Here is a 24168-nt window from a genome sequence, read left to right as displayed (position 1 = left end):
AAAATTTTGATGCATATTTTCTTATAGAGAACATTTCTTACTCATCTTTTCAAACATATCATTTCTTGTTATTAGAGCCATCATTAGAAACATATGTTAACATCACGATTTCTCATTTTGCATCGTGGGTACTTACCCGTGACCATAGCACAACTTAGGTTGACACTGCATCTTCAGTGCTGCCCAGATAAATCATTCACTGCATTGATCTCAAACATTTCATCACAACATATGCACCCACCTACATTAGATATCATATACGATTTCGCTTTGGAATCTTTTAAAAAGATATCATTTGAAAGCTATTGATTGTTTTTTGTCACCCAAGGGTTGTTACTCCATTTTAACTTACTCCGTAGTGGACAAAAGAGTTCCACTAGGATGTTCCCCCATTCTTGTATTGGGTTGTGACAAAATATTTTTCATACTATGCTCACGACAAAAATCTATTCATGACATGTGTACATTTCGTATCTTGTGGTACGTTTCATGCAAAAATGATATTTTCATGCAACATGCTAAACAGTGAGATTTCCTGCTTTATAGCATAATAAAAACACATTTCATAAAAACACTACTATTTACAAATTATTTTACTACTATTCACAATTTTTTTTATTTAATCTCATTATCTAAACAAGACCTTATTCTCGCCATCTGCCACATGCTACTAAGATTGTGCATCCTTTCTTTTTGTTTTTTCGTATGTACGGCCTTGATATACAATTATGTTTTGATGGATCATGGTATTTAACCCTAATCTATTCATAGGTCCCAGCTAAAAGATGCAATTCTTGAGGGAGGAATTCCATTTGATAGGGTTCATGGCATGAGTGCCTTCGAGTATCTTGGCATGGACCCTAGGTTTAATAAGGCTTTTAACACAGCTATGCTCAATCACACTACAATGCTTTTTAAGAAGATCCTTGAGTGCTACAAGGGCTTCGAGGCACTCAAACAGTTGGTCGATGTTGGAGGTGGTCTAGGTGGTGCGCTTAACTTAATTACTTCTAAGTATCCCCACATCAAGGGCATTAATTTCGACTTGCCTCATGTCGTACAACAAGCCCCATCTTATCCAGGTATGCTTTCAATTCATAAATCTCCACCTAATTTCCAATGTTGTTTACCAAGTTAAAATTTGACTAAATCAATTAGGAGCTAAGTGGCAATTAAATCTTGTTCAATATGGATGAAGGTTTCGTCACGTTGAGATATGGGTAGGTAACTATCTGGCTCAATTCTAATCCATCTATTTAATTTAATAGGTTGACCAACTCTTCCATAGTAAGATTGTTCATATATCGAAAAAGCTTTTGAATATGAGTTTCAATTGTTATATTAAAGTGTTTTGTCTCCTCCCCAAGGTAGCATTGCCGAGCGGGTGATTCCTGTCTTGAGGTTCCTCAAACCCCGTTAAATAAATGGGTAGTGTCATCATCCGCACAATCTTTTTATAAATATATTATGTTGGATTGAATTGAAAATGACATTTTTCAAGCATTTTGATGTGTTATAATATAAAATAGTTTAAATTGATTGAACATACTTATTTGATTCGATTAGCCTAAGTTTTTAACTTGGAATCATATTATATATATAATATATATATTTATATGTATGTATCAATTACGATCATTTACACACCTATATTCATAACAAAAAAATAAATATTAATAAGAATAATTAAGACTATAATCCAAAAATGTTACGGAAAATCTAATTAAAATTCATGAAATCAGTATAATACACAAACAAACTCGTAGCAATAATAGGGTTTTAAAGTTTTAAGGTTAGGATTTGTTTAACAATATAATTTTAATTTAAACAGCTATGCATTTTAATTGAGCCAACCCGTTTGACCTGAACCTGGTAACACTGGTTTGTACTTCTATGGTTCACAAAGGTCGTATCAAATATCGGTAGCATTAGATATTACTCAATACCGATTGTGGAATAAGAATGCTGAATCATAAGTTTAAAAGCTAGATAACAGCACGGTTTGGGAAAATAAGAGCTATATATGTAGATAAAAAGCTTATTAACTCAAGTTGCAGGTGTGGAACATGTAGGAGGAGATATGTTCAAAAGCGTTCCTAAAGGAGATGCAATCTTCATGAAGGTGAGTGTAATATTTAACTTGCTGTGATTCTATCTTGTATGTATTTACCTAAAAGAGAATTAACATAGTCATCCAAATACATCGCAAATTTATTGGCAATGGCACATTAGTACTAAACACTATTCATTTTGTTACTATATATAACATTCTTTTAAAACTTAAGGGCACTGCAGACGTCTCTTTCAAATTTTTGGAGATTGTATTGTCTTTTAGCATAAAAATTTCACAAAAATGCATGACGGGGTCCAAGGTGAGAAATACTATTCTTCAACATAGATTTTGCCATCCCCCTTCACTTGAAGTGGTTGGCCTATGAAACAACTTGAAAGACAGTCAAATCAGTGAGTATGACTGAGATTGATAAATACATGATGAAGAGTAACATTCATTGTTTAAGATATATGTGATCCTGATCGGTGCAAAACTGCAAGTGCACAGTATCGTAGTTTTATAGTAAAGTAATAAGAAGAGTATCGTCCTCAGGGATTGGTACCTTACTCTTGCCAAATACCAAAATTATGCTAATCTCAATTTTATCTAGAGGAATCACTAAGGTTTTTGTAGTAGCAAATAAAACTAGATCAACTCAAGAGAAATAAGCAAAGAAAGTAAAACTGATGTTTGAAGATCAAATTCAATGGGGAAGAAACCTTCTAGGAAATCGATTTCACCATAATTCTTCACTATGCTTTTCTCATCCAGCTAATTTAACTTAAACCTCTTTTGTCTATTAGCAAATCTCTAATTCATCCAAAAGCCTCTTTCGATAGTCAATTGGAAGTGATTCTAGTTTATCAATTCACACAAGAGTATGCAAATTAAATAATCAAGAACGCAATAAGACCAATGATTTAATTACTACACAGGTTCATACAAGTCTTCCGATCTCTATACTTACCTATGCTGAAATATCCAAGATCTACCCTATGATTCCCTCTTTCGATAGCAAATCACAAGATTAATAATCATCTAATCAATGGCCAGTTAATTAGAAGCATTAAACTCAGAATAAATCAGATAAACAAATAGAGAATTGCATTAAATTAGCATGGACAAACAAGCATAGTTCGGAATTAGGTTACATCGTTTTCCTAGAAAGAAGAAAATTTAGCTCATGCTAGAATTGGAATTCAACATAAACGAATTCACCATAATTGTTCTGAGAAGATGGGAAGAAGAAAATAAACACTGAAAAATCCTCCTTGCAGCCTCAACTGGTCGTCAAAAGCTCAAGGGAACAATTCAACGCCTTTCTCCCGTCCGTGCTCGTGTATGAATCCAACGTCTGTGCAATAAATTGGAATTCCGTCTCCAAAACAGATGAATTGAATCCCTCTAACTGTGTTTTTCTCTCCCAAGAAGTGTTCTCCAGTCAAAAACCGCGGCTCTAGAGTGAAGAATGGCCTTTTATATGGTCCCACGGCGGAAAACCTAAAATCTGTCAAAATACGATGTTCGCTCGAGCTGGGTGTCGAGCGCGCGTCGAGCGTTCGACTCTGCCTGATTTCGCTCGAGCGTCCTATCGAGCGCACATCGAGCGTTCGACTCTGCCTGATTTCGCTCGAGCGGCCAATGTCTCCGCTCGAGCGATCTTCGTTTTTCAGCAACCTGCTCGAGCTCCCTGTCGAGCGGCAGTCGAGCGTTTGAATCTGCCTGAATTCGCTCGAGCGGCCAAAAGCCTCCGCTCGAGCGAACTTGTAAAATCTGCAATATGAAATTTTGCAATCCATCAGATCCCATCTATGAATAATTTTGTAGGGGATACTTCATGATTGGAGTGATGAACAGTGCTTGAAGCTTCTGAAAAACTGCTATACAGCTATTCCAAATGATGGGATGGTAATCGTTGTGGAGATATTTCTTCCAATGATGCCCGAGGTTAGCACTTGTATGAAGCGCAACTCTCAACTTGATGTGCTTATGATGGCTCAACACCCAGGAGGAAAGGAAAGGACACGACAAGAATTTGAGGCCTTGGTAACCAAAGCTGGATTTAAAGGCATCAGATATAAATGCCTTATTTATAGTTTCCAAGTCATGGAGTTTTTTAAATAGATTGATTGCTTGTAAAATTTATAATTGTATCTGTTGTGAACGTGCTTCATACTCTTGGTCATAGTCTCTGATGACGGATATCAAGTAAATAAGAGAGGCTTGGTATGTTACAGGACACCTTTGATGTCTAAGTCAGAATAAAGCATATAGAGTGCATCAATTCTTAGATTATACAAGTTCCATCTGGTGTGTGCTTTGACCCTCATGTATATAGATTAAATGTTTAATTGGTAAGACTTGCCTAACAACTTGATACTCTACAATCATGGTTGGATCACGGGTTGTTAGTACTTTTATCCGCTATTGCGCCGTGCGGGATTGATATCTTGGGTGAGTATTTCGGGTGATTATCACACTTGAGATTATTCATGCTATTCCTTGCTGATACATCATTAAATTGTTATTAATGATGGTTAAGCCCGAACTCTGTATCAGTGCATTTGGAGCTCACAACCTTGGTTTTCTACTAGGCAGGCTTCTGATTTTGGATTCATGAGCCTTTATGGTGTGGGGGTTGGCCCACTTCACAAGAGAGAATATTTGCTCCTCCAGTATCTATGGACCCTGAAATGAAAAATGTCCACAATACAATTAGGCTTGATTAGAAATTGTATTCAATTAGTTTTTAAACAAATATTTTACGATGGTTTTAGTTTCTGATAGGAAACAAAGTGTCACAAGATAGGTTTGGAGAGTGAGATGAGAATTTTTTTATTTTAAATGAAAGTTTAAAACATTATTTTTTAATTTATTATTGTTTTAAGATTTGAAAAAGTTGAATTGAGATTTGAAAATATTGAATTATTTGTTCTATTTTGTATTGGAATTTAGAAAAGTTGTAATGATGAGATGAGATGATATGAGAATTTCATATCTCATCCCATGCCTTAAACCTATACTAAAGGTAAGTTTTTTGTGAGAGTTTGGTTAAGCTATCATAAAAGGGTGGACACATTTTATGTGTGTTTGAATACTGATGCTTTTACATTTGAACTGTACTTTTTGTTACGCTAGCTTTAGTAGTGTTAAATCCAACTAATGTGAAAAGCACAAGGAGACAAACATTAGGACTAGCACCACTTATGTAAAATGATGTCTAAACACTAAAGGTTTGTGACGTCTCCAACCTCTGCTTGAGATAGAATGGAGACTTGGAGCACTGGAACATGTAACATAAGGTTACATTTTCCCATTCGTGATTAATAATATGTAATTAAACTTAGTATGCATATAGCGATATTCAATAATGGTAGCAAAAAAATGTGAATTTTAAAAATTTTTGCACCAAAATAAACAAAAGATCCCAAGATTTAAGATTTAAGATTAAATAGAGATATAGCCTTGCTTGACAAAGGTCCAAATAGTAAGGCACAAGTTCAAATATGGTTTGGAGATAGCATCTCCTTATTATAGATAGACTTCACAGGGGTTTCATAAAAGACAACTTAAATAATTTCTTTAATGCACTCCATCGTAACTATGACCATCTCTAAAAACATCACTATTAACTCCAAGTTGTGGATGAGGTCAAGCTCATTCTCAATCATCGGTAGCTAAGGGATGGAGTTCATCACCATCTTGATCGTTAAAGTTTGGACTTGCTACAACTTCTACCATTCTGAAAGGAATGATAGTTGGGACTACCATTATGAGATTCTTTGAAATCTCAGTAAGTTAACAATCAACATATACAAAGATAAATTATGCATGAAAGATGATAAACATGAGATGCATGCATGATATGCAGATAATCTGTATTCGTTGTCCATCCAGATTCCTCAACATCTTTAAGAAACTTATGATGCATATTTTCTTATAGAGAACATTTCTTACTGATCTTTTCAAACATATAATTTCTTGTTATTAGAACCATCATTAGAAACATATGGTAATATCATGATTTCCGATTTTGCATCGTGAGTACTTGCTAGTGACCATAGCACAACTTAGGTTGAGACTACATATTCAGTGCTGCCTAGATAAATCATTCATTGCATTGATCTCAAACATTTCATCACAATATATGCACCCACTAGGATATTCCTCCATTTTAGCATTAGGTCATGAAAAAATATTTTTCATACTATGCTCACGACAAAATCTATTTCATGACGTGTACATTTCGTATCTTGTGGTACGCTTCATGCAAAAATGACATTTTCATGTAACATGCTAAATAGTGAGATTTCATGCTTTATAACATAATAACAACACATTTCATATTTTTAATTGACCGAATGCTTAATAGTGTATTATGCAATATTTCATGCTCAAACGACATTTATAACATAAATGTGTGTTTATACAAAAATCATGGATAAATTATCTAAGAGTGAGTTAGAAGCTAACTTACAAACTTCCTAATTTTGAAAAATTTTTGTGGCTGAAACAAACTACATACTAGAGTTAGGAATCATGAAATTCCAGACTTTAATAAACCAAAAATAGTATTTGCAAATATGCCCCTGACTTTCCCAAAATTGCTATTTTGGCCCAAAACTTTCATTATTTACATTTCGGTCCCTAAATTTACCAAATTACATAAATTCCATATATTCCATATCCTAAGTCCATATATGATCTCAAAGTTTCATGAATCGAACATCCACTATGAGAAATTCAATCAACTCGTGGCATCCATATTGCTAATTTTCACTATATACATATATATATATATATATCTCTCTCTCTCTAATTTTAGGCCTATAATCTCCATAGATGCTTATATAACCGAAATTTCACACATGACTAAACATTGGATTTGATATTATTAACATGCTAGTTACTTAGATTTAAGTCTCATGGGATCATATCAACACTCGTGATGAAAAACACCAAAACATCATACAAACACCAAACTGAGTACCTACCATGATGTATCTAACTTCGCATTAGCATATGAACCATAATAGCTCTAAAAGACACATGTATTATAATTTCTAATGTGATGATAATAGGCTTCTAGATGTTTATAACACATGCTTGGAGAGACAAGTAAGGTATCACGAGATTACCTCCAAACAAGTGCAAACTGAAACATGCTAGAAGATCAACCCAAGATATTGATTTATATACCTAGCACGACATGCTATTTTTCTTAAATATAGACCTTCAATCAATAAAAAAAAAAAAAAGAATACATTAGCTAAGCTTATAACATCATATCAAGACATGTCATGGCTAAAAATTTACATCAAAACAAGTTGCTCATGAAGGACTCCAAATTTGAACCGAAAGTAGCTTCTGACGAATTACCCCATATAATTCAATCAAAAACTTATTTTCAAACCACAAATTAAAGCCTAACATATTAATCTAATTTACAATAAAAATATATGGTAGGGTTACTCACCAAATTGTGGCTTTTGGAATTCTCAAGAACCAACTCTCTCTAAGGAACTCACTCAATCCTCTCGGTTTTACTCTTATTTAAAACTATGGATGTATTGCCCACAAGAAAGCTAATGCAATGCTTGAGAGTGGCATGGGAGGAAGTGAAGGAAGGAGAGTGGTGTTTATAAAGTTCATGTGAGGAGGAAAGAAGTGAAAATGAGCTAAGTGGTGCATGGTTTGGCTGAAGTGGATTGGAAGAAATCCAATGATGCTCATGGTGTGGTGTTGTTTTGTGTATTCAAATTGTCATTTGTGTGCATAGTTGAATATGCTCCATCATTAACCTAAGGATAAGGACCAAATGAGTGTAATAGGTGCAAGAGCTAAGGGGTTTCAAAAGTTGGGACAAAAACCACTTGGTTCTTCAAGAGAAACTGAGTGCATGCCAATAGTTTAAGTATCTTTTCCAAATGAGTATTGAGGCATGATGTTGGACACTTGGTGTCGGTTGTGTAGAAAATGAAAGAGAGTTTAAGGGAAAGAGTTTCAGCTGAGAATGGCACATGGGTTTCAAACCAACTATGTCCATCAATATGATCAATGCTAGGGTTATTTCTAAGGATGACAATAGATCGAAAGGTATGTTTCGAGAACTTGCTCGGACTCGCATTTAATACAGAGAGATGAGCTCCAAGCACTAGCTTGAACTAGAGGTACGGTAGGGAAAGCGTTTTTGGGCTCCCACTCGAACTCTGAGCAAGGCAAGGAGAACAAGCCATTTACAAGGGGTACGACGAATAGGTTATGACTATTTTCTCAGGCCCTTACCAAGGGGTACGACGAAAAGGTTATGACTATTTTCTTAGCTTGCTTTGCTCACCTTTGTTACTGCTTGCTTCGGGCTTGTTCGCTTATGTCCTTGGTCGTCCAATTCCTTGCTTAGTTGCTCACCTTGTGTCATGCTTGCTTGGTACATGTTGCCCTCACACCCAAGGTTGCAAGCTTAAAAACAATTGAGCTACTACTACACGGGGTTCCAACTAACATTTGGACGGGGTTCTTCTATGGCTTCTACATAAACTATAGCTTTGAAATAGGTTAGTGTTTATAGTTGGGAACATAGTACGTGTTTTCTCAAGTGACAATACCTCAAAAAGTTACAATACTCTCTAAACAAGCCAGGTGGAGAAATCAATATGTTTTTGAAAAAAAGAACCATGTTAAATAAAATAGCCAACCAATAGAGGTAAATGAACTTGTGAAATACCATAGCAAACTTCATAATCATCATAAATCTAGGAAGGGAAAAATCAAGTATTCTTTAGTCATCTACCATTCAAAAGATCCTTCAAAGTTATCTCTACATGGGAAAAAAAGGTTATGTTACAAATATACTTTGTTAGAAATGACTTTATAAAAATATTCTTCAGAGATGAAGCTTACCATGTTTGAAGAATATTGTACCATGGTTAGTGTGTAGTTTATAAGTTTTAGCATTTTCCATTATATTTTGGGAGTCATAATTAATGAAGGGTGCATTCAACCGATTTTGTGTCTAGATAAGAGTTTTAACTGTTTTTGGGGCTGAAATTCCCAACATAACCCTGTAAACCACGAAATTGTCTACCAATTTCCTTGAACAAATAGGTTAGATCTCAATTATCAAAATTATGAAACGAATCAAATACTTTAAAATAAATAATCAACTTTGTAAGACACAATGTTTGGTTACGAAGGGAAATCCTTTAAAAAACTCTTTAAAGGTAAAACCCTACGGGACAACCAAACCCAGGAAAGTGAATCATATTATTTGAAAAACAATTACAAGCAATCATCAATTACAAAACCTTTGCAATTCGAGTCTCTTACTTTCCTAGACAAACGACCCCTTTGTCTTCTACCGCAGTAGCAGCCAGAACCTCTGGCGATCTTCAAATGTTGACTTTCCTTCTGGAACTCTAGAGGTTGAAATCCAATCGATATTACTTCACACTCAAAGTACGATCACACTCAAGAAGAGATACCCCAAGAAAATTCTCAAGTGAATTTTCTCTCACAAATGCTCATTATATCCTCTCTGGAATTCGTGGCTAAAAGTCCTTACTGAGATACACAATCGATTCCCTTTAAATAGAAAGTTTGGAAAGAGTTCCAGTCACAGTAGGATTCTGCTGAAGGTTAGCAACAGTTGCGAAGACATGTTCCGACGAACTGTTAACATTTCGCGATAACATTCTTCTGTATTGACTAATCTCTGTTCAGCTTTCTTCTGGATATATTCAGATCTCCCAGGACTAGATTTTAACCTCAATGACTTATCTAAACAATACCTAAAACTTCTAGATAGACTCAACATTGTTTAGAGATAAATGAATAATTATTTTATATTCATCCAACAAATTCAAATATAATGATAAGATAAGCCTTATCATATAGTCATCTAATCCTAGCCAATTTTTACATTTACAATCTTTCCCTTTGGCGGATTGGTGACAAAATCAACTTGATGAATGTCTTGCATCTACAATCTTCCCCTTTGGCGGATTGGTCACCAAACTAACTTGATGAATGTAGTGTGTACCTAAGACAAAAACAACCAGCAGGCCAAGATCTCGTGAAGAAAATCTTAATACAGTAATAAGAACAAATGACATAGAACACTCTTTGAAATTAGTCTCAATAATAATCAAAGGTTAGACGTAATGTAAACCTACAAAAAAAATGTTCTAGTCATCATCAATAACCATGTTCAGTACTTAGTTCTCCCTCTCCATATTCTGCTACTCCCCCTAAAGTATATAGTTCTCCCCCTCAATATTATACTGCTCCCCTTTTTTATTTTCAGCAAATTCATTAAACTCTCACTAACTCAAACTTTCCCTAAATTTCACAATATCAAAATATTCCAATTTGCTCTTCCAATACTCCTCCTTTTTGTCACTAATCTGACAAGACACAAAATAGAATAAATATCACTTATGTGTGTCAAGATGAAGACACTAAGAAAGACATGATGAACAACTCCCATGTGTCTCAATTTTTTATGGATTAAATGCACATGATGTATGAGCATGAATGTATGTTAAACAATGAGCAAATGATTAAGACAACTTAGTTGAGACAAAAAATCAAACACTTGGTGGGCATACCATGAAAACCGAATGACAAAGGCCAAGAACCCACTCAAAAATCGTCTTCAATACATGCATAAAATAATCTCATATGAACAAATATGTCAATGCACACTTTGCCCAAACAAAATCACAGCCTCAACATTACAAATCAACAGTCAAAATCCCAACTTTCAGATATAAAGGTGCTGAAATCTAGGACTGGAAGGAGAGAGTGATTGGAATAAACTCAAAATCTCACCATGAATCTGTGATGGAGAGCCTATATTCAAGAAACTTAGAACCAAGTATTTCTCCCAAGTAGATCGTATGAGATAAGGATGCGAAGAGGAGTGCTAGGGCATGCATATGGAGAGTACCGTGAGCCAGCTATCGGGGGATGACGGCATCTTGAGTCACTTAAGTGGCCAACGTGCTAGGTACGGGCCTCCCTTTCTCATGCTTAAGGCCCTACTAGAACTAACCCACTTCACTTGTTAAGTCACAGAGTCCCACTGAGACTTATATCAATATATCATAAACCAAATCCTAGATTTAAACCAACATCAAAACTTTTACTCCAGAACCATAAGTGCCCAACACTGATAAAAACAAAAAAAATTATATATTTTTTATATTTTATCACTCAAAAAAAATATTTTTTTTATTATTTTGTATAAACAATGAAGCAAGTAACATGCTTAGATGCATCTTTGTTCAAACATAGTGTAACTCACAAAATAAATTCAATAGAGTACACCCTCTTATTTGCAACAATTACTATGGATGTTCACTCCTCATAAGATCATCAATGTCAAAGTTCATGTGAGTGTGTGAGTGAGCACACTTATATAAGGTAGCAACTCTTTATTTTATTTTATTTTATTTTCTTCAATATATTTTTATAATATTATCCATGAGTATTTTCTTCTTATAGATGCTCCCAAGAGATTGTCACTAACCTCAAAAGTCAAACTTTATGCTAGGGTCTAGATACATGAGCAAATCCTCCAAACACTAGTTTGCACAACCCCTTTTTTTATGTCCATTTTTGTTGCTTATCTTTTTCCACAATGATTAGAGCAACGATTTTTTCTATAAGGACATAAAGAGATAGATCCGTGTAGGGTGTTAATCTTTTTTCACAATGACTTAACACCGACTTTTTCTATATGGATCAACTCTTTGTGTTTGGTAAGGGAAGAACTCTTCATTAATGTACTAGGTTCAACTAGTATTAGCCAATTTAAGGCATGGACTCCCTCTATGGTGAGCATCTCATTAAACAATGTAAACTTTAATTATAATATGCATACATATAAGTTCCTCAGAGTGCTTTGTCAATGAACTTTACCAAGATGACCCATAGGGTCAGTATGCATAAAGTGAATTGCACAAAGTAAAGAGATGCATAGGTTCAAGAATTTATTAAGTGATAAAGTGCTCAAACTTTGACATATCATGCATGCACTTTCCTTAAAGAAAAGTTTTGAACCAAACCAGAATTTTTTTTTATATTATGTTTTTCTTATTAAAACTGAAAAATAGAAACATAAAAGCAAAACAGAAAAATAAAATGCATGTCCTAGACTAATGCAATAATATAAAGAATGCAAGAGCATGTAAGTAGTTCTATTAATTAATGTGACATGGCATCTTCTTTGACCACCCACTTTGCTTTAAATTTTGGCTTATTCTTCTCATCAACACCACTTTGTATGATATTTTCTTTATTTTGAAAGCAAAAATCTGCTAGTTCACCGAGTTTGAGACTTAAAAAGTTGATTTGTTGACTCATAGCACAAACTTGATTCTCTAGACTCTTTCTTTTCATTTTTAGATCTCTTTCACCTCCATTTTTCTTCACTTTATTCAAGTTAAAACAATTTGGCCTTATATGACCAACAACACCACAATAATGACAAGTAGGAATAAATTTACCATGCAGATTTTTTGAAAAAACTGACTTATGTTCAGCATGATTTTGAAAACTCTTACCTTGACTTCCTTTAACAAAAATAATACCTTTGGAAGTTGTGGCAGTGGATGATGAGACCAGTTTTTCTTTCCCCTTTGAAGTCGTGTGCCCTAGGCCAGTTCTATCACTAATTATCTTTTGAACACTCAACATCTCTTCTAATTTTTGTGTTGCTATTTTTTCTTGAACCTTTTCCAATTCCTTTTCTAGTTCAATTTTTTGATCCCTTAATCTTGCTAGTTCAATATCAGAAATTTTTAATGCCTCAGACAGGTTATTTTTCTCACTCTCGATATCAGTGAATTTCTTGTACAGCTTCTTATTGAGTTTCTTTAATTTGATCACTTCTTCACAGACATCATTGTAAGTTTCCTATAAACTCAGTTCTTGATCAGCATCAACAAGTGATACACCTAAATCACTGTAATCACAACTACTTTAAGATTTTGTTAGTGTAATTTCAGGAAAAGCATTCACAATAGTAGAGAAAGCCATAAAAGATTTTTCACCATTAGAAGATGAGTTTGAACTTTCAGAATCTGAACTATCGCTAAGTGTGACATTCAATGTTTTTCCTTTATTTTTCTTGAAATTTGGACACTCAATTCTTGTATGACCATACCCAGAACATTCATGACACTGTACCTTATCCTTCTTCTTAGTTTTTTCTTTCTTCCAATTTTCAGATTCGTTTTCCTTAACAAAAACATTTTTTCCTCGTTTTTTTTACCATTTACCTTTTTATTAAACATAAATTTTCTGAATTTTCTCACAATTAGAGCAATCTCCTCATCATTTAGACTTTCTTCATCAAAAAACTCCTCATGATTTTCTTCTATAGTTTTTAAGGCAATGAACTTACGTTTTCTTGATTGAGGAAGCGAAGATTCATACGTTTGTAAAGAACCTACCAGCTCTTCTACCCTTATTGCATCATGATCTTTACTTTCTTCAATAGCAGTAACTTTGGGTTGAAATCTTTCAGGTAAAGACCTTAGAATCTTTCTCATGATCCTTGAATCCTCCACCTTCTCACCGAGATTAAACTTGAAACTCACAATATCATTCAATTTAGCATCAAAATCATTAAAATTTTCGTCTTCTAACATTTTAATCTCTTCAAATTTTGAGGTTAGCATCCGCAATTTCAAATTTTATACTATTCTTGTGCGTTCATGTGTAACCTCCAAAATATCCCAAGCTTCTTTAGAAATCTCACACATGGAGATTCTTTTAAATTCTTCCGGGGATACCGCCATGAAAATAGTATTAAGTCCTTTGCTATTCAAATTGCAATTGCTGATTTCATCTTTTGTCCAAGCATCTATAGATGTCTTGGGTTTAGTCCATCTTTGTCCAACCGAATGCCATACACGTTCATCCAAAGACTTGAGAAAAGCTCTCATACAAACTTTCCAATAAGCATAGTTTTCCCCATCGAAGTATGGTGGAACGTATAATGATGTCGACATGATCTACAAGGGCACAGATCACACTTGAATGAATGGACCACGCTCTGATGCTAATTGAAATTCCCAACGTACCCCTGTAAACCACGAAATTGTCTACCAATTTCCTTGAACAAATAGGTTAGATCTCAATTATCAAAATTATGAAATTAATCAAATACTTTAAAATAAATAATCAACTTTGTAAGACATAACGATTGGTTACAAAGGGAAACCCTTTAAAGAACTCTTTAAAGGGAAAACCCTACGGGGCAGCCAAACCTAGGAAAGTCAATCATATTATTTGAAGAACAATTACAAGCAATCATCAATTACAAAACCTTTACAATTCGAGTCTTTTACTTGCCTAGAAAAATGACTCGTTTGTCTTCTACCGCAGTAGCAGCCAGAACCTCTGGTGATCTTCAAATGTTGACTTCTCTTCTAGAACTCCAGAGGCTGAAATCCAATCGATGTTACTTCACACTCAAAGCACAATCACACTCAAGAAGAGATGAAAAACTCCATAAAAATTCTCGAGTGAATTTTCTCTCACAAATGCTCAGAATATCCTCTCTGGAATTCGTGGCTCAAAGTCCTTACTGAGATACACAATCGAATCCTTTTAAATAGAAAGTCTGGAAAGAGTTCCAGTCACAGTAGGATTCTACTGACGGTTAGCAATAGTTGCAAAGACGTGTTCTGACGGACTGCTAACATTTCATGATAACATTCTTCTGTATTGACTAATCTCTGTTCAGCTTTCTTCTGGATATATACAGATCTACTAGGACTCGATTTTAAACTCAATGACTTATCTAAACAATACCTAAGACTTCTAGATAGACTCAACATTGTTTAGAGATAAATCAATAATTATTTTACATTCATCCAACAAATTCAAATATAATGATAAGATAAGCCTTATCATATAATTATCTAATCCTAGCCAATTTTTGCCTTCACAGGGGCCATTGAGCTATGAAATGAATCTAACATACGACCCCTAACACTAAATGCTGACTCAAAATCAACAGTGTAGATAAGAATAACTAACACATCTTGAGTTATATTAGCAAGGATCAGAAACTCGGTTGAATTTACATTCTACCACATAAAAATATCAAAGGTGGGCGTCAATCCTTCAAGGCTCCTCATAAAATATTAATAATCCAATTTTATTTGGACTCTGTAACACTCTTTGATACTTGATATTGGCGATACCTATGGTAATAATCGTCTTCACCATGTTAGGCCTTGTTTGTTTTTGTAGATAAAATGAGATGAGATGAGATGGGTTAAGATAAAAGTTGGAAATTGAATAAAATATTGTTAGAATATATTTTTTAATATTATTTTTATTTTGAGATTTGAAAAAATTTTGAAAATTTGAAAAAGTTGTAATGATTAAATGTGATAAGTTGAGTTGAGAAATTAGATTCTATTGGGTTGAGAAATTAGATTCTTCTTGCAAATTTCTTACAAACCAAAATAATTAGGAGGTAATATTGCATGGACACAAAAGAATAATAACATGAAGGTAGAACCAGTGCAAATCTTTTATGTTTTCCGGCCCTCTCGTTGAAGCCATGAACACATTGGAAAGAGTTCCAACTGGCAACTAGCCAACTACCAAGTGGCAACAGTAGAAGCAACTCCATTCAAAGAAGCAGCGCTCTAGCATGGCATATAGTTGTAGCGATGAAAATAGAAAAAATATTTTCTGGCCCAAAGAATTTAATTTTCCCAAAAAATAAAACAAATGGAAAGTAAGGATTTGGGATCAGACCCCGCAACACTGTCCTATAATTTAGCCCTTCCAAAATAAAAAATAAAAATAAAAGAGCCAGTCTTCACTACAAGAGATATGATTTTTTGAGAGAAAAAATTTTGTCTCAAAAAATGGAAATTTCGTCCCTAAAAGTTTTGGGAGATGAAAAAATTTCGTCTCTATTTTGTCTCAAAAAGGCTGTCTCAGAAAGTTTTTGGAGACGAAATTTTTGTCTCAAAAATTGATTTTCGTCTCTGAAAAGTATTTTTAGGGACGAAATTGGGCAGAACCGGTCGAAACCGTTCGAATGGAAAATTTTTTCTGAAACTAAAAAATGTCGTCTCAGAATCAAGTTCGAACGAAAATATTTTTGTTCGAACAACATGAAATGTTAATTCGAACCAATAACCATATCTGACCAAGTCCGTTCGAACAAACAAGTTCGTAAGTGACTTTAGTTCGAAGAAAAATATTAACTGTTCGAACAAATAATCTATTTACAGAAATCTTCTGCTCGAACGAACTTTTTGAAATGAATTTATTGGAATGAGTATTTAATTGTTCGAACGAACGCATGGATTGTATTTCCCGGTAAGTTCGAATGGGTATATTTTTGTTCGAATGAGAATTTTTTAGTTCGAATGGATATGTTTTTGTTCGAATGTATGCATAAATGGTAATTTACCATTCGAACGGCATTGATCAAACAAAATGAAATTGATACTAATACAAATTGTAATCTATATACATCAATTGTTCAAATGTTTACAAACATCATAAATATTAAAGGCAATTAAAAAAAAACCAAATGAATTATGATTGTGGTGGTAGTGGTGGTATAGGGTTTTGGGACATCATTAATTGAAATTGTTCAAACATTTTTTGGTTATTTAATTGTAGCCTCTCTTCTAATCTTGCTTCTAAATCTGCTGCTTGATTTAATTGGGTCAGCAACTTTTTTTCTTTCGATCTCAATCGTTCTATCTCAAGTGCAGCTTCCTCTAATTTTTTAGTCTTGTCGTCATTCGATCTGGCTTTAGAAGATGATGAAGATGTTGAGGATGGCTTCACGCAACGTCCTAAGCCCCTCAAATATCCAGAACATGATCCAAGAACTTGAGAAAAGATTTGAGCATCATTGACAGATGATTCATCAGATGGATCCGCAACAGTGTCTTTAAGAGATATCATCTTGTCCTGGAAAAAGAAAAACATTAAAATTAGTATATGTAACAAAAATATATTTAGACAATGAAATTAAATAAACTTAAACTTACATAAAAAGCTTCTTGGTGCACCCAAAAGATAACCTGCTGGTGATATGCACATCAAGAGTAATAACTTCATAGTGGCAGTTCAAGATTTTTTAAGGTTCGATTTAGCCACTTGAGAATTTTGAGTTTTAAGATAAAATATTAAAATTAAAATTATTATTATTTTAGAATTTGAAAAAGTTATGAAAAAGTTGAATTATTTATTATATTTTGTATAAGGATTTAGAAAAATTATAGTAAAGAGACAAGAATTTTAAGTTTAAGATGAGAATCTTATATGGCCAAACCTATCAAGTTAAAATTCTCCTTTATATTTAAGTTTCTTTAATGTTATGCCAACTACTTGTCCTTGTTATTGTACTCTCTCAAACAACCACATGGAAAGTTTGGTTTGTTTTCAAATTAAAACAAAGATCAATTAATTCGATTAAAAATATATATATTCATTAAACCTCTAACTGTTTGTATTTCCTTTTTCCTGGAGTTTTTTCTCTCAAATTTTTGTTTTAATTATACATTTTACATTGTTGCACACATAAAACAATATGAGGCTTCGTTGCATGCGCCGCGGGGTGCCGGCCTGGGGGGAAGTTGCTGCTAGCCGTTGTCTATTTCCCCTGGCCTTTTTTACTCCAAATTTAGCTCATCTTCAGCTTTCGCTTTTAGATGCACATATATGTGTCCTTGCCGCCGACTTTTGTGGCCACAGTTTACATACTTCAATAATTTGGCGCTTATAAATCTACCAATGATTTAATAAACTTACGGTTTGGGAGCAAAACAAAGTTCAGTTCAAGTTTCTATAATGGCATCTCTGTCGGCATGCCACCTGTGCAATCTTGATGGTAACCAAAATAGAAGATGAGAGCTTTGTCTATGCCGGGCATCTGGCAAACTCATTTGTGCTGCCCATGGCCCTACAAGTGGAATGCTGGCCATTGAGCTCAAAGATTTTGAAATCCTCGCCAAAGCATGTCCTGGAGCCAAGTTCTCCCCCTCACAGATTTCAAAAAAGATGGCCATCACAAATCCTAAGGCACCCAAGATGCTGGAACGCATCCTCAAGATGCTAGCCAGCCATTCTGTGCTGAGTTACTCTGCGGGTGCTAATGATGCTGGGTCTTTTCAGAGGCTCTACGCTCTTTCACCTATGTCTAAACCTTTTCTCCCTGACCAAGATGGGGTACTCTCGTTCCGCCCTACGATGGCCTTGCTTCAAGACAAGGTTTTCTTAGATAGCCGGTGATCTATACCTATTTTCCCTTCCTATTCTATTAATTTCTTATACTTCTTTTTATTTATTCATAATTTAGCTTTTTCTTCATCCTGCTTGCAAATCCGTCAAGGATGTCGTAAATTGTGAGACGATTTGGATTTGATGAAATGTTATTTGGGTCAAATCGAGTTGGCATATCGGCAGGAATATGAAAAAAGATAAAGAGTGATAGAGATTCCTTTCAATTATTAATTGAATTGGAGTTTTAATTCTAAAACGTGATAAAAAGATCATATAAATTAACCATATGATATAAACCATATGAATATATTAAGCTGATCATTTATGGCCATTCAAGCAAATGAAAACCTTTTACCATTATTTAAATTGTGAGGTTATCATACATCAATAGAGCCGCACCAAAAGTTTAGCAATAACTTACCTTTTTATGCTATGCTATATGTTTTATACCGATTGTCAACCTCAAGGCATTACCCACTACTTTGATCTCCAAGAACTATTATTAATGATTGGTGAATTGCTTTTTTAGCCTCTGATACAATTATATTTAGAGAATTTGGTATGTAACCATAATTCATTCAATGCAGGTTTGAACTAAAAGATGCAATTCTTGAGGGAGGAATTCCATTTGATAGGGTACATGGCACAAGTGCCTTTGAATACTCCAGCTTGGACCCCAAGTTTAATCATGTTTTTAACACAGCCATGTTTAACCTCACAACAAAGGTTACGAAGACCATCCTTATGTGCTACAAGGGCTTCGAGCAACTCAAGCAACTGGTCGATGTTGGTGGTGGTGTAGGAATTGTAAAATCTGTAAAATGCCCACTGATTGCTAGGCTTGTGTATTGCCATATATATAAACTTTACAGATTACAATATAAAATTAATGAAACAATGAACAGCTAAGGAATATACACCTGTAATCGACACTAACGTAAACTAACATAAATACAATTGAGAGAGAATACGGGAGGGATTGATGGAGAGATTCAAGGCGTGAATACGGGATGCTATCCCTGTAAAGGAATCACTCTTAACTTAATTACTTCCAAGTATCCTCATATTAGGGGTATTAATTTCGACTTGCCTCATTTTATACAACATGCTCCACCATACCCAGGTATGATTAAACATAAATCTCCACTTTTCCAAATGTTGATTACGCATCTTATTATTTTACCAACTTAAGATTTGATTGAAATTATTAGAGGTAACAATTCAAGTTCATGGATTGAGCTCATGCCACGTTGAGATATGGATATTTATGAGGTTATATGGTTTAATACTAACCTAATCTATTTAACTAGATATGTCGAATCCTTCAACTAATTGACTTGTCAAATTAAACTATCAATAATGTCACCAACAGATCAACTCGTTTAATAAATCGATTGACCTGAAATTGGCATCTTTCATTCTACTTTGAGTTCTCAAATATAAATAGTTATATTAATTCAGATGATTGATTCCATTCAATCCAATCATCGCAATTTCATATACTGGAAGCATAGATTATATAAATTATGAACATCAACACGTAGATTCATAACAAACTCAATACACATGATGGTAACTAAGAAATATAGTGTAGGGCCTCGTTCCTCGGTAGAGGAACTCACGAGGATTCGTGGTGCCAAAGGTGTCAACCGGTCGGCATCAACGAATAATTTTAGATCGAAATTAGGCGTATTGTTAAACTGCAGTGGAATAAATATAGGGTTAAGTGCTATTTGTACCAGAATTTAAATCGTAAATTAATTCATTCGATAAACACTCTAATTATCCATATGTCACTTCATCTCCCAAAATAATGTACAAACCCAATTGGTTGTTTCCTAAATCCAAATACGGCAAACCGAATATAGTTGGTCAAAGTACAAATCAAAAGGACAACAAAATTTCTATACACGGATACATGCCTTGGATTCTATTACTCAGTCGAGATTGGTCATTCTTCATTGGGTACCTCTCCTGGATCTATCTCTACAATAAGGTCTATGGTTCCGATAAACACAAGTACCATAAATAGGTTAAACAATTATGAAAATACTGCTAATGAGAGATAATGTACGTGATGATGTACTGAATAATTTCATGTAAAAGGGAACCGTGAAGTATTAAGCATAGTCAAGAATCACCCTCTAAACAGAACACAAGCAGTCATGGTGGGGAATCACCTACTGAGAAGTTACCCTCTGTGCAAAACTTAAGTGCACTATACAATGAGTCAATAAATGCTTCTACAGATCAACTTCTAATTGATTAGTTTATTAATTGTCTCTAATACAATACACACAAAAACTTGATAACACGAAACCATACAACCTTTCTTTTTAGTTCAGACCGCATAACATTCACAAGGCATGTCAAATATATATAGTCTTAGATATTACTACACGTTATGGAATAATAATGTTGGATCATAAGGGGGGTGGTCGAAGGCATGGGCCACTAATATAAAAATGTTTTTTAGTGATGGTTTAGAATTTGTGACATTGTCTAAACCGTCACAAAAATGCATTTTCTGTGACGGTTTGTGGAAACCATCACTAAAAACTAGTTAGGATTTTCTTTACGTTCGAACATGTCAAATTTTTTGTTCGAACATCACATGAACGTTCAAACGTTTGGTCTACTTACATGCAAACATAAAAAAAATTAGCACCAACGTTCGAATGTTAGCACTTTAAAGTTCGAACATTAAATGTTAATTTATATTTTTGAAATTGTCTATAATATTTATTTGTTTATATATATAAGCGGGGCTCTCGTCCCCGTTAGAGGGGCTAGATGCATGGCGGGGGCTCCGCTTTTTAACATTAAAGTTGTATAAGCTAACATTAAAGAAAAATTGAGAATAGAAATTAAAAAACATCACACGCGTTAATTAATATTGTCCATTAATATTGAAAATAAAAACCAAATATGATTAATTTTTGCAAAGAACACTTAGAACTGTTGGTTTACAAATGATCAAAACTCCTCAGTCAATATCTCAACCTTATTGTTTAGGACATCTACATGATAGTCAAGCTGTGCGACAACCTAATCTATATGTGCAATCTGTCAATCGATCTATCAGTCCATATGCGGCTTCATATCTATCATCATTGTATCAACCCAAGCAGGTCACACATCCCTCACAGATGCACCTGCCGGCTACTGCGACGGCTACTAACTACTACTCACATATGGGGGAGCAACACCGACCCCAAACCCGATGGGAGGAACAAGATCTGATACAGGACCAGATTGATGCTGAGCATACCCCCTCCCTTGTCCAATGCTTCGACCATGTGTGGTCATGTCGATGGGGCTCATCTGCTCTATCATCATCTCCTCTGGCTGGAGTGGCACTCCCCGGGCTAGTAATAACCAATTGATGATTACTCCATACAGAAGGTTATTCGTTGAGACGATGGTTGCCTTGTAATGGATCCTGTCAAATATAACGAGTGGCAAGTCAATGGGATCTCCATGTGCCAAGTGAATTAGAAACTGTGCGCGAGCCCAACTGAATGTGACCTTATGTGCCACAGGGTCTACATTTGTAGCAGCAAAAAGTTGCAACATGCGGAAGAAAGGCAGTAGCTGATCTGGCTAAAGGAGTTCGGCCTCTCTAGCTTCTGCAGTCTTTGTCAGTGAGGATGTATAAATCTAGATCCCACTCGTCATCACCGGCCTCGAACCAATCGACATCATGACTGGCCATAAAGTCAACAGGGCCCATAGATGAGGCAGAAGTGCCTGGAGCTGATGCAGCTACTGTATCACCAGCTTGAGCAGTTATCGCCTTAGGTATGTGACGTGGGATTTGGAGTAAGTCGGCGATGACATCCGTCGAGAACTCAAACTGTACACTACGTATAGTGATGACAGGGGAGAATGCATCATGAGACACGGTGGCCATCTCCATGTAAAACTCGTGAACCATTGCGGGGTAAACCTTTCCCCTCAATGTGCATATTGAGCCCCAGCCTCTCGTGATGAAGATGTCTCTCAACGTCTTCCGCTCCCAGTTGAGCTTGTCAAACTCATTAATCAGTATTTCTCACTCACCCATCACTGTTTGCGCCCCTAGCCGAGCAGTGTCTAGATTGGCTCGTTCCCTCCCTCATTTCCTAGTTGTCATATAGTGAGCCATATCCTAAAAGAAAAATAAAAAATTTTAAAAAATTATTAGAATTACAGATATATGCATATTACGACAAGTTTGGATGGTGAGGTGAGATACAAAATTTTTATCTCATGTCATCTCAGCATTAAAAATTTACATAATGTCAACATCAAGTGTAATAAACAATTTCACTTTTTCAAATTTCAAAACAATAATAATATTAAAAAATTATATTATTGTAATGGAAAAATTCTAATGGAAAATGTAAAACCAAACCTATATTGTAATGAAAAATGTTAAATACATACATTCGAACATCAAGTAAGCGACGTTCGAACTATGATATTTTAATAATAATAAAACAATTTTATGTTCGAACATGCAATGTAGGTACGTTTGAATGTTTAGTCAAATAAAAGAAGACAAAATGTTTAAGTTTGAACGTTTTATCCAACGTACTATTCAAACATATAAGAAATACGTTTGAACGTTAAATATACATTCGAACGTTTACATTGTAACGTTCGCACATTTTTCAATGGTTACACTATTTCAAACCTAGGACAAACATTCGAACGTTACGAGATAGGAATGGTTGAGTTGACTCAGCCATTCTCAAAATCTCATTCTACATGTTTTGGGGCCAAAAGCCACCGCAGAAATGAAGTATACACTTCAAGAAAGGTTTTTGCGATGGCTACTTATTAATTGGAAACCCATGGTGGCCAGAAAATCAAAGAGAAAATTCGGCCACAATGGGTTTCGAATTGTCTCCCTAAACTTTTAATTTTTTTTTTTTTTTTAAAAACACATGGATATTAAATATAGAGGAATGTTTACCATTTGAGATAGTTATGGTGGCGTTGGATGGTGGCAACGGCGATGTGAGTAGTAGAGTGTGTGCATGTGTTTGAGAGAAAAAAGTGAGAAACGAAAATGTACCGTCAGGATATTATTTATATACACGTAAAGTTCGAACGTTGAAATCAGTAACGTTCAAATGTTAAAAAAAACCGTTGTTAATGTTCGAACGTATGTTGATTGACGTGCAGACATTTACACCATACGTGCGAACGTAAAAGTTGTGACATGCAAACGTGAACATGTGTAGAGACTTAAATCTTATTGATATATATTATTATATATATAATATGTATATTATATGTTATAATTATTATATACTAGTATATGTTAAAATATACATAATTTAATAATTATTATATGAAATATTATAAATGTTTATATATACTAGTATAGTTATACAAATATTAAATTATATATTTATATGTTATATATATTATACTATACATATTATATATTATATTATATTATATTATATAATATAATATATATATGTTATGTAATATATATATATATATACACTATTAAATATAATCTATATATATGTTATATAATATATATATATATATATATGTAGTATATTACATAATACTATAACAAGCTGCTATAGAAAGATTAGAAGATTATTACGACTTCTTAAGAAAAGAAATTAAAAGTATAAGATATCATCCAAGTATTCTAGCTTTATATATAAAAAATAAAAAAAATAAAAAATAAATTCACTAATACATATTTTTTAACAACGATAACCCAAAATGAAGTATATTGGGAATTTTGTATTATTGGTAAGCCATGAAAATCCATTGGTCAGCCTATTAGTGCCAAGAAGGCTTTAAGGGTGGTTTCAGTGGTATTCCCT

At 34.3% G+C, this 24168-nt stretch overlaps 1 protein-coding gene and 1 pseudogene across 2 annotated transcripts; both read left to right on the top strand.

Moving 5' to 3' along the window:
- Positions 1-736: 736 nt before the first annotated feature.
- On the top strand, positions 737-4237 carry LOC122312428 (caffeic acid 3-O-methyltransferase-like). 2 transcript variants are annotated; one of them, XM_043127034.1, is made up of 3 exons: positions 737-1082; positions 2058-2122; positions 3881-4237. In XM_043127034.1, the coding sequence occupies exons 1-3, from the start codon at positions 830-832 to the stop codon at positions 4175-4177; spliced, it is 615 nt and encodes a 204-aa protein (XP_042982968.1). In that variant the 5' UTR covers positions 737-829; the 3' UTR covers positions 4178-4237. The 2 variants fall into 2 exon arrangements, with proteins under 2 accessions (XP_042982968.1, XP_042982977.1); XM_043127043.1 differs by having other exon boundaries at positions 881-1082; positions 2073-2122.
- Positions 4238-17933: 13696 nt separating this feature from the next.
- On the top strand, positions 17934-20397 carry LOC122313556 (annotated as a pseudogene).
- The last annotated feature ends 3771 nt before the right edge of the window (positions 20398-24168 follow it).

This window comes from Carya illinoinensis, chromosome 1 (genome assembly GCF_018687715.1).
Source record: "Carya illinoinensis cultivar Pawnee chromosome 1, C.illinoinensisPawnee_v1, whole genome shotgun sequence".
Classification (NCBI taxonomy): Eukaryota; Viridiplantae; Streptophyta; class Magnoliopsida; order Fagales; family Juglandaceae; genus Carya; species Carya illinoinensis.
Note: the sequence above shows the minus strand (reverse complement) of the source record. Positions and strands in the feature narration are given on the sequence as shown.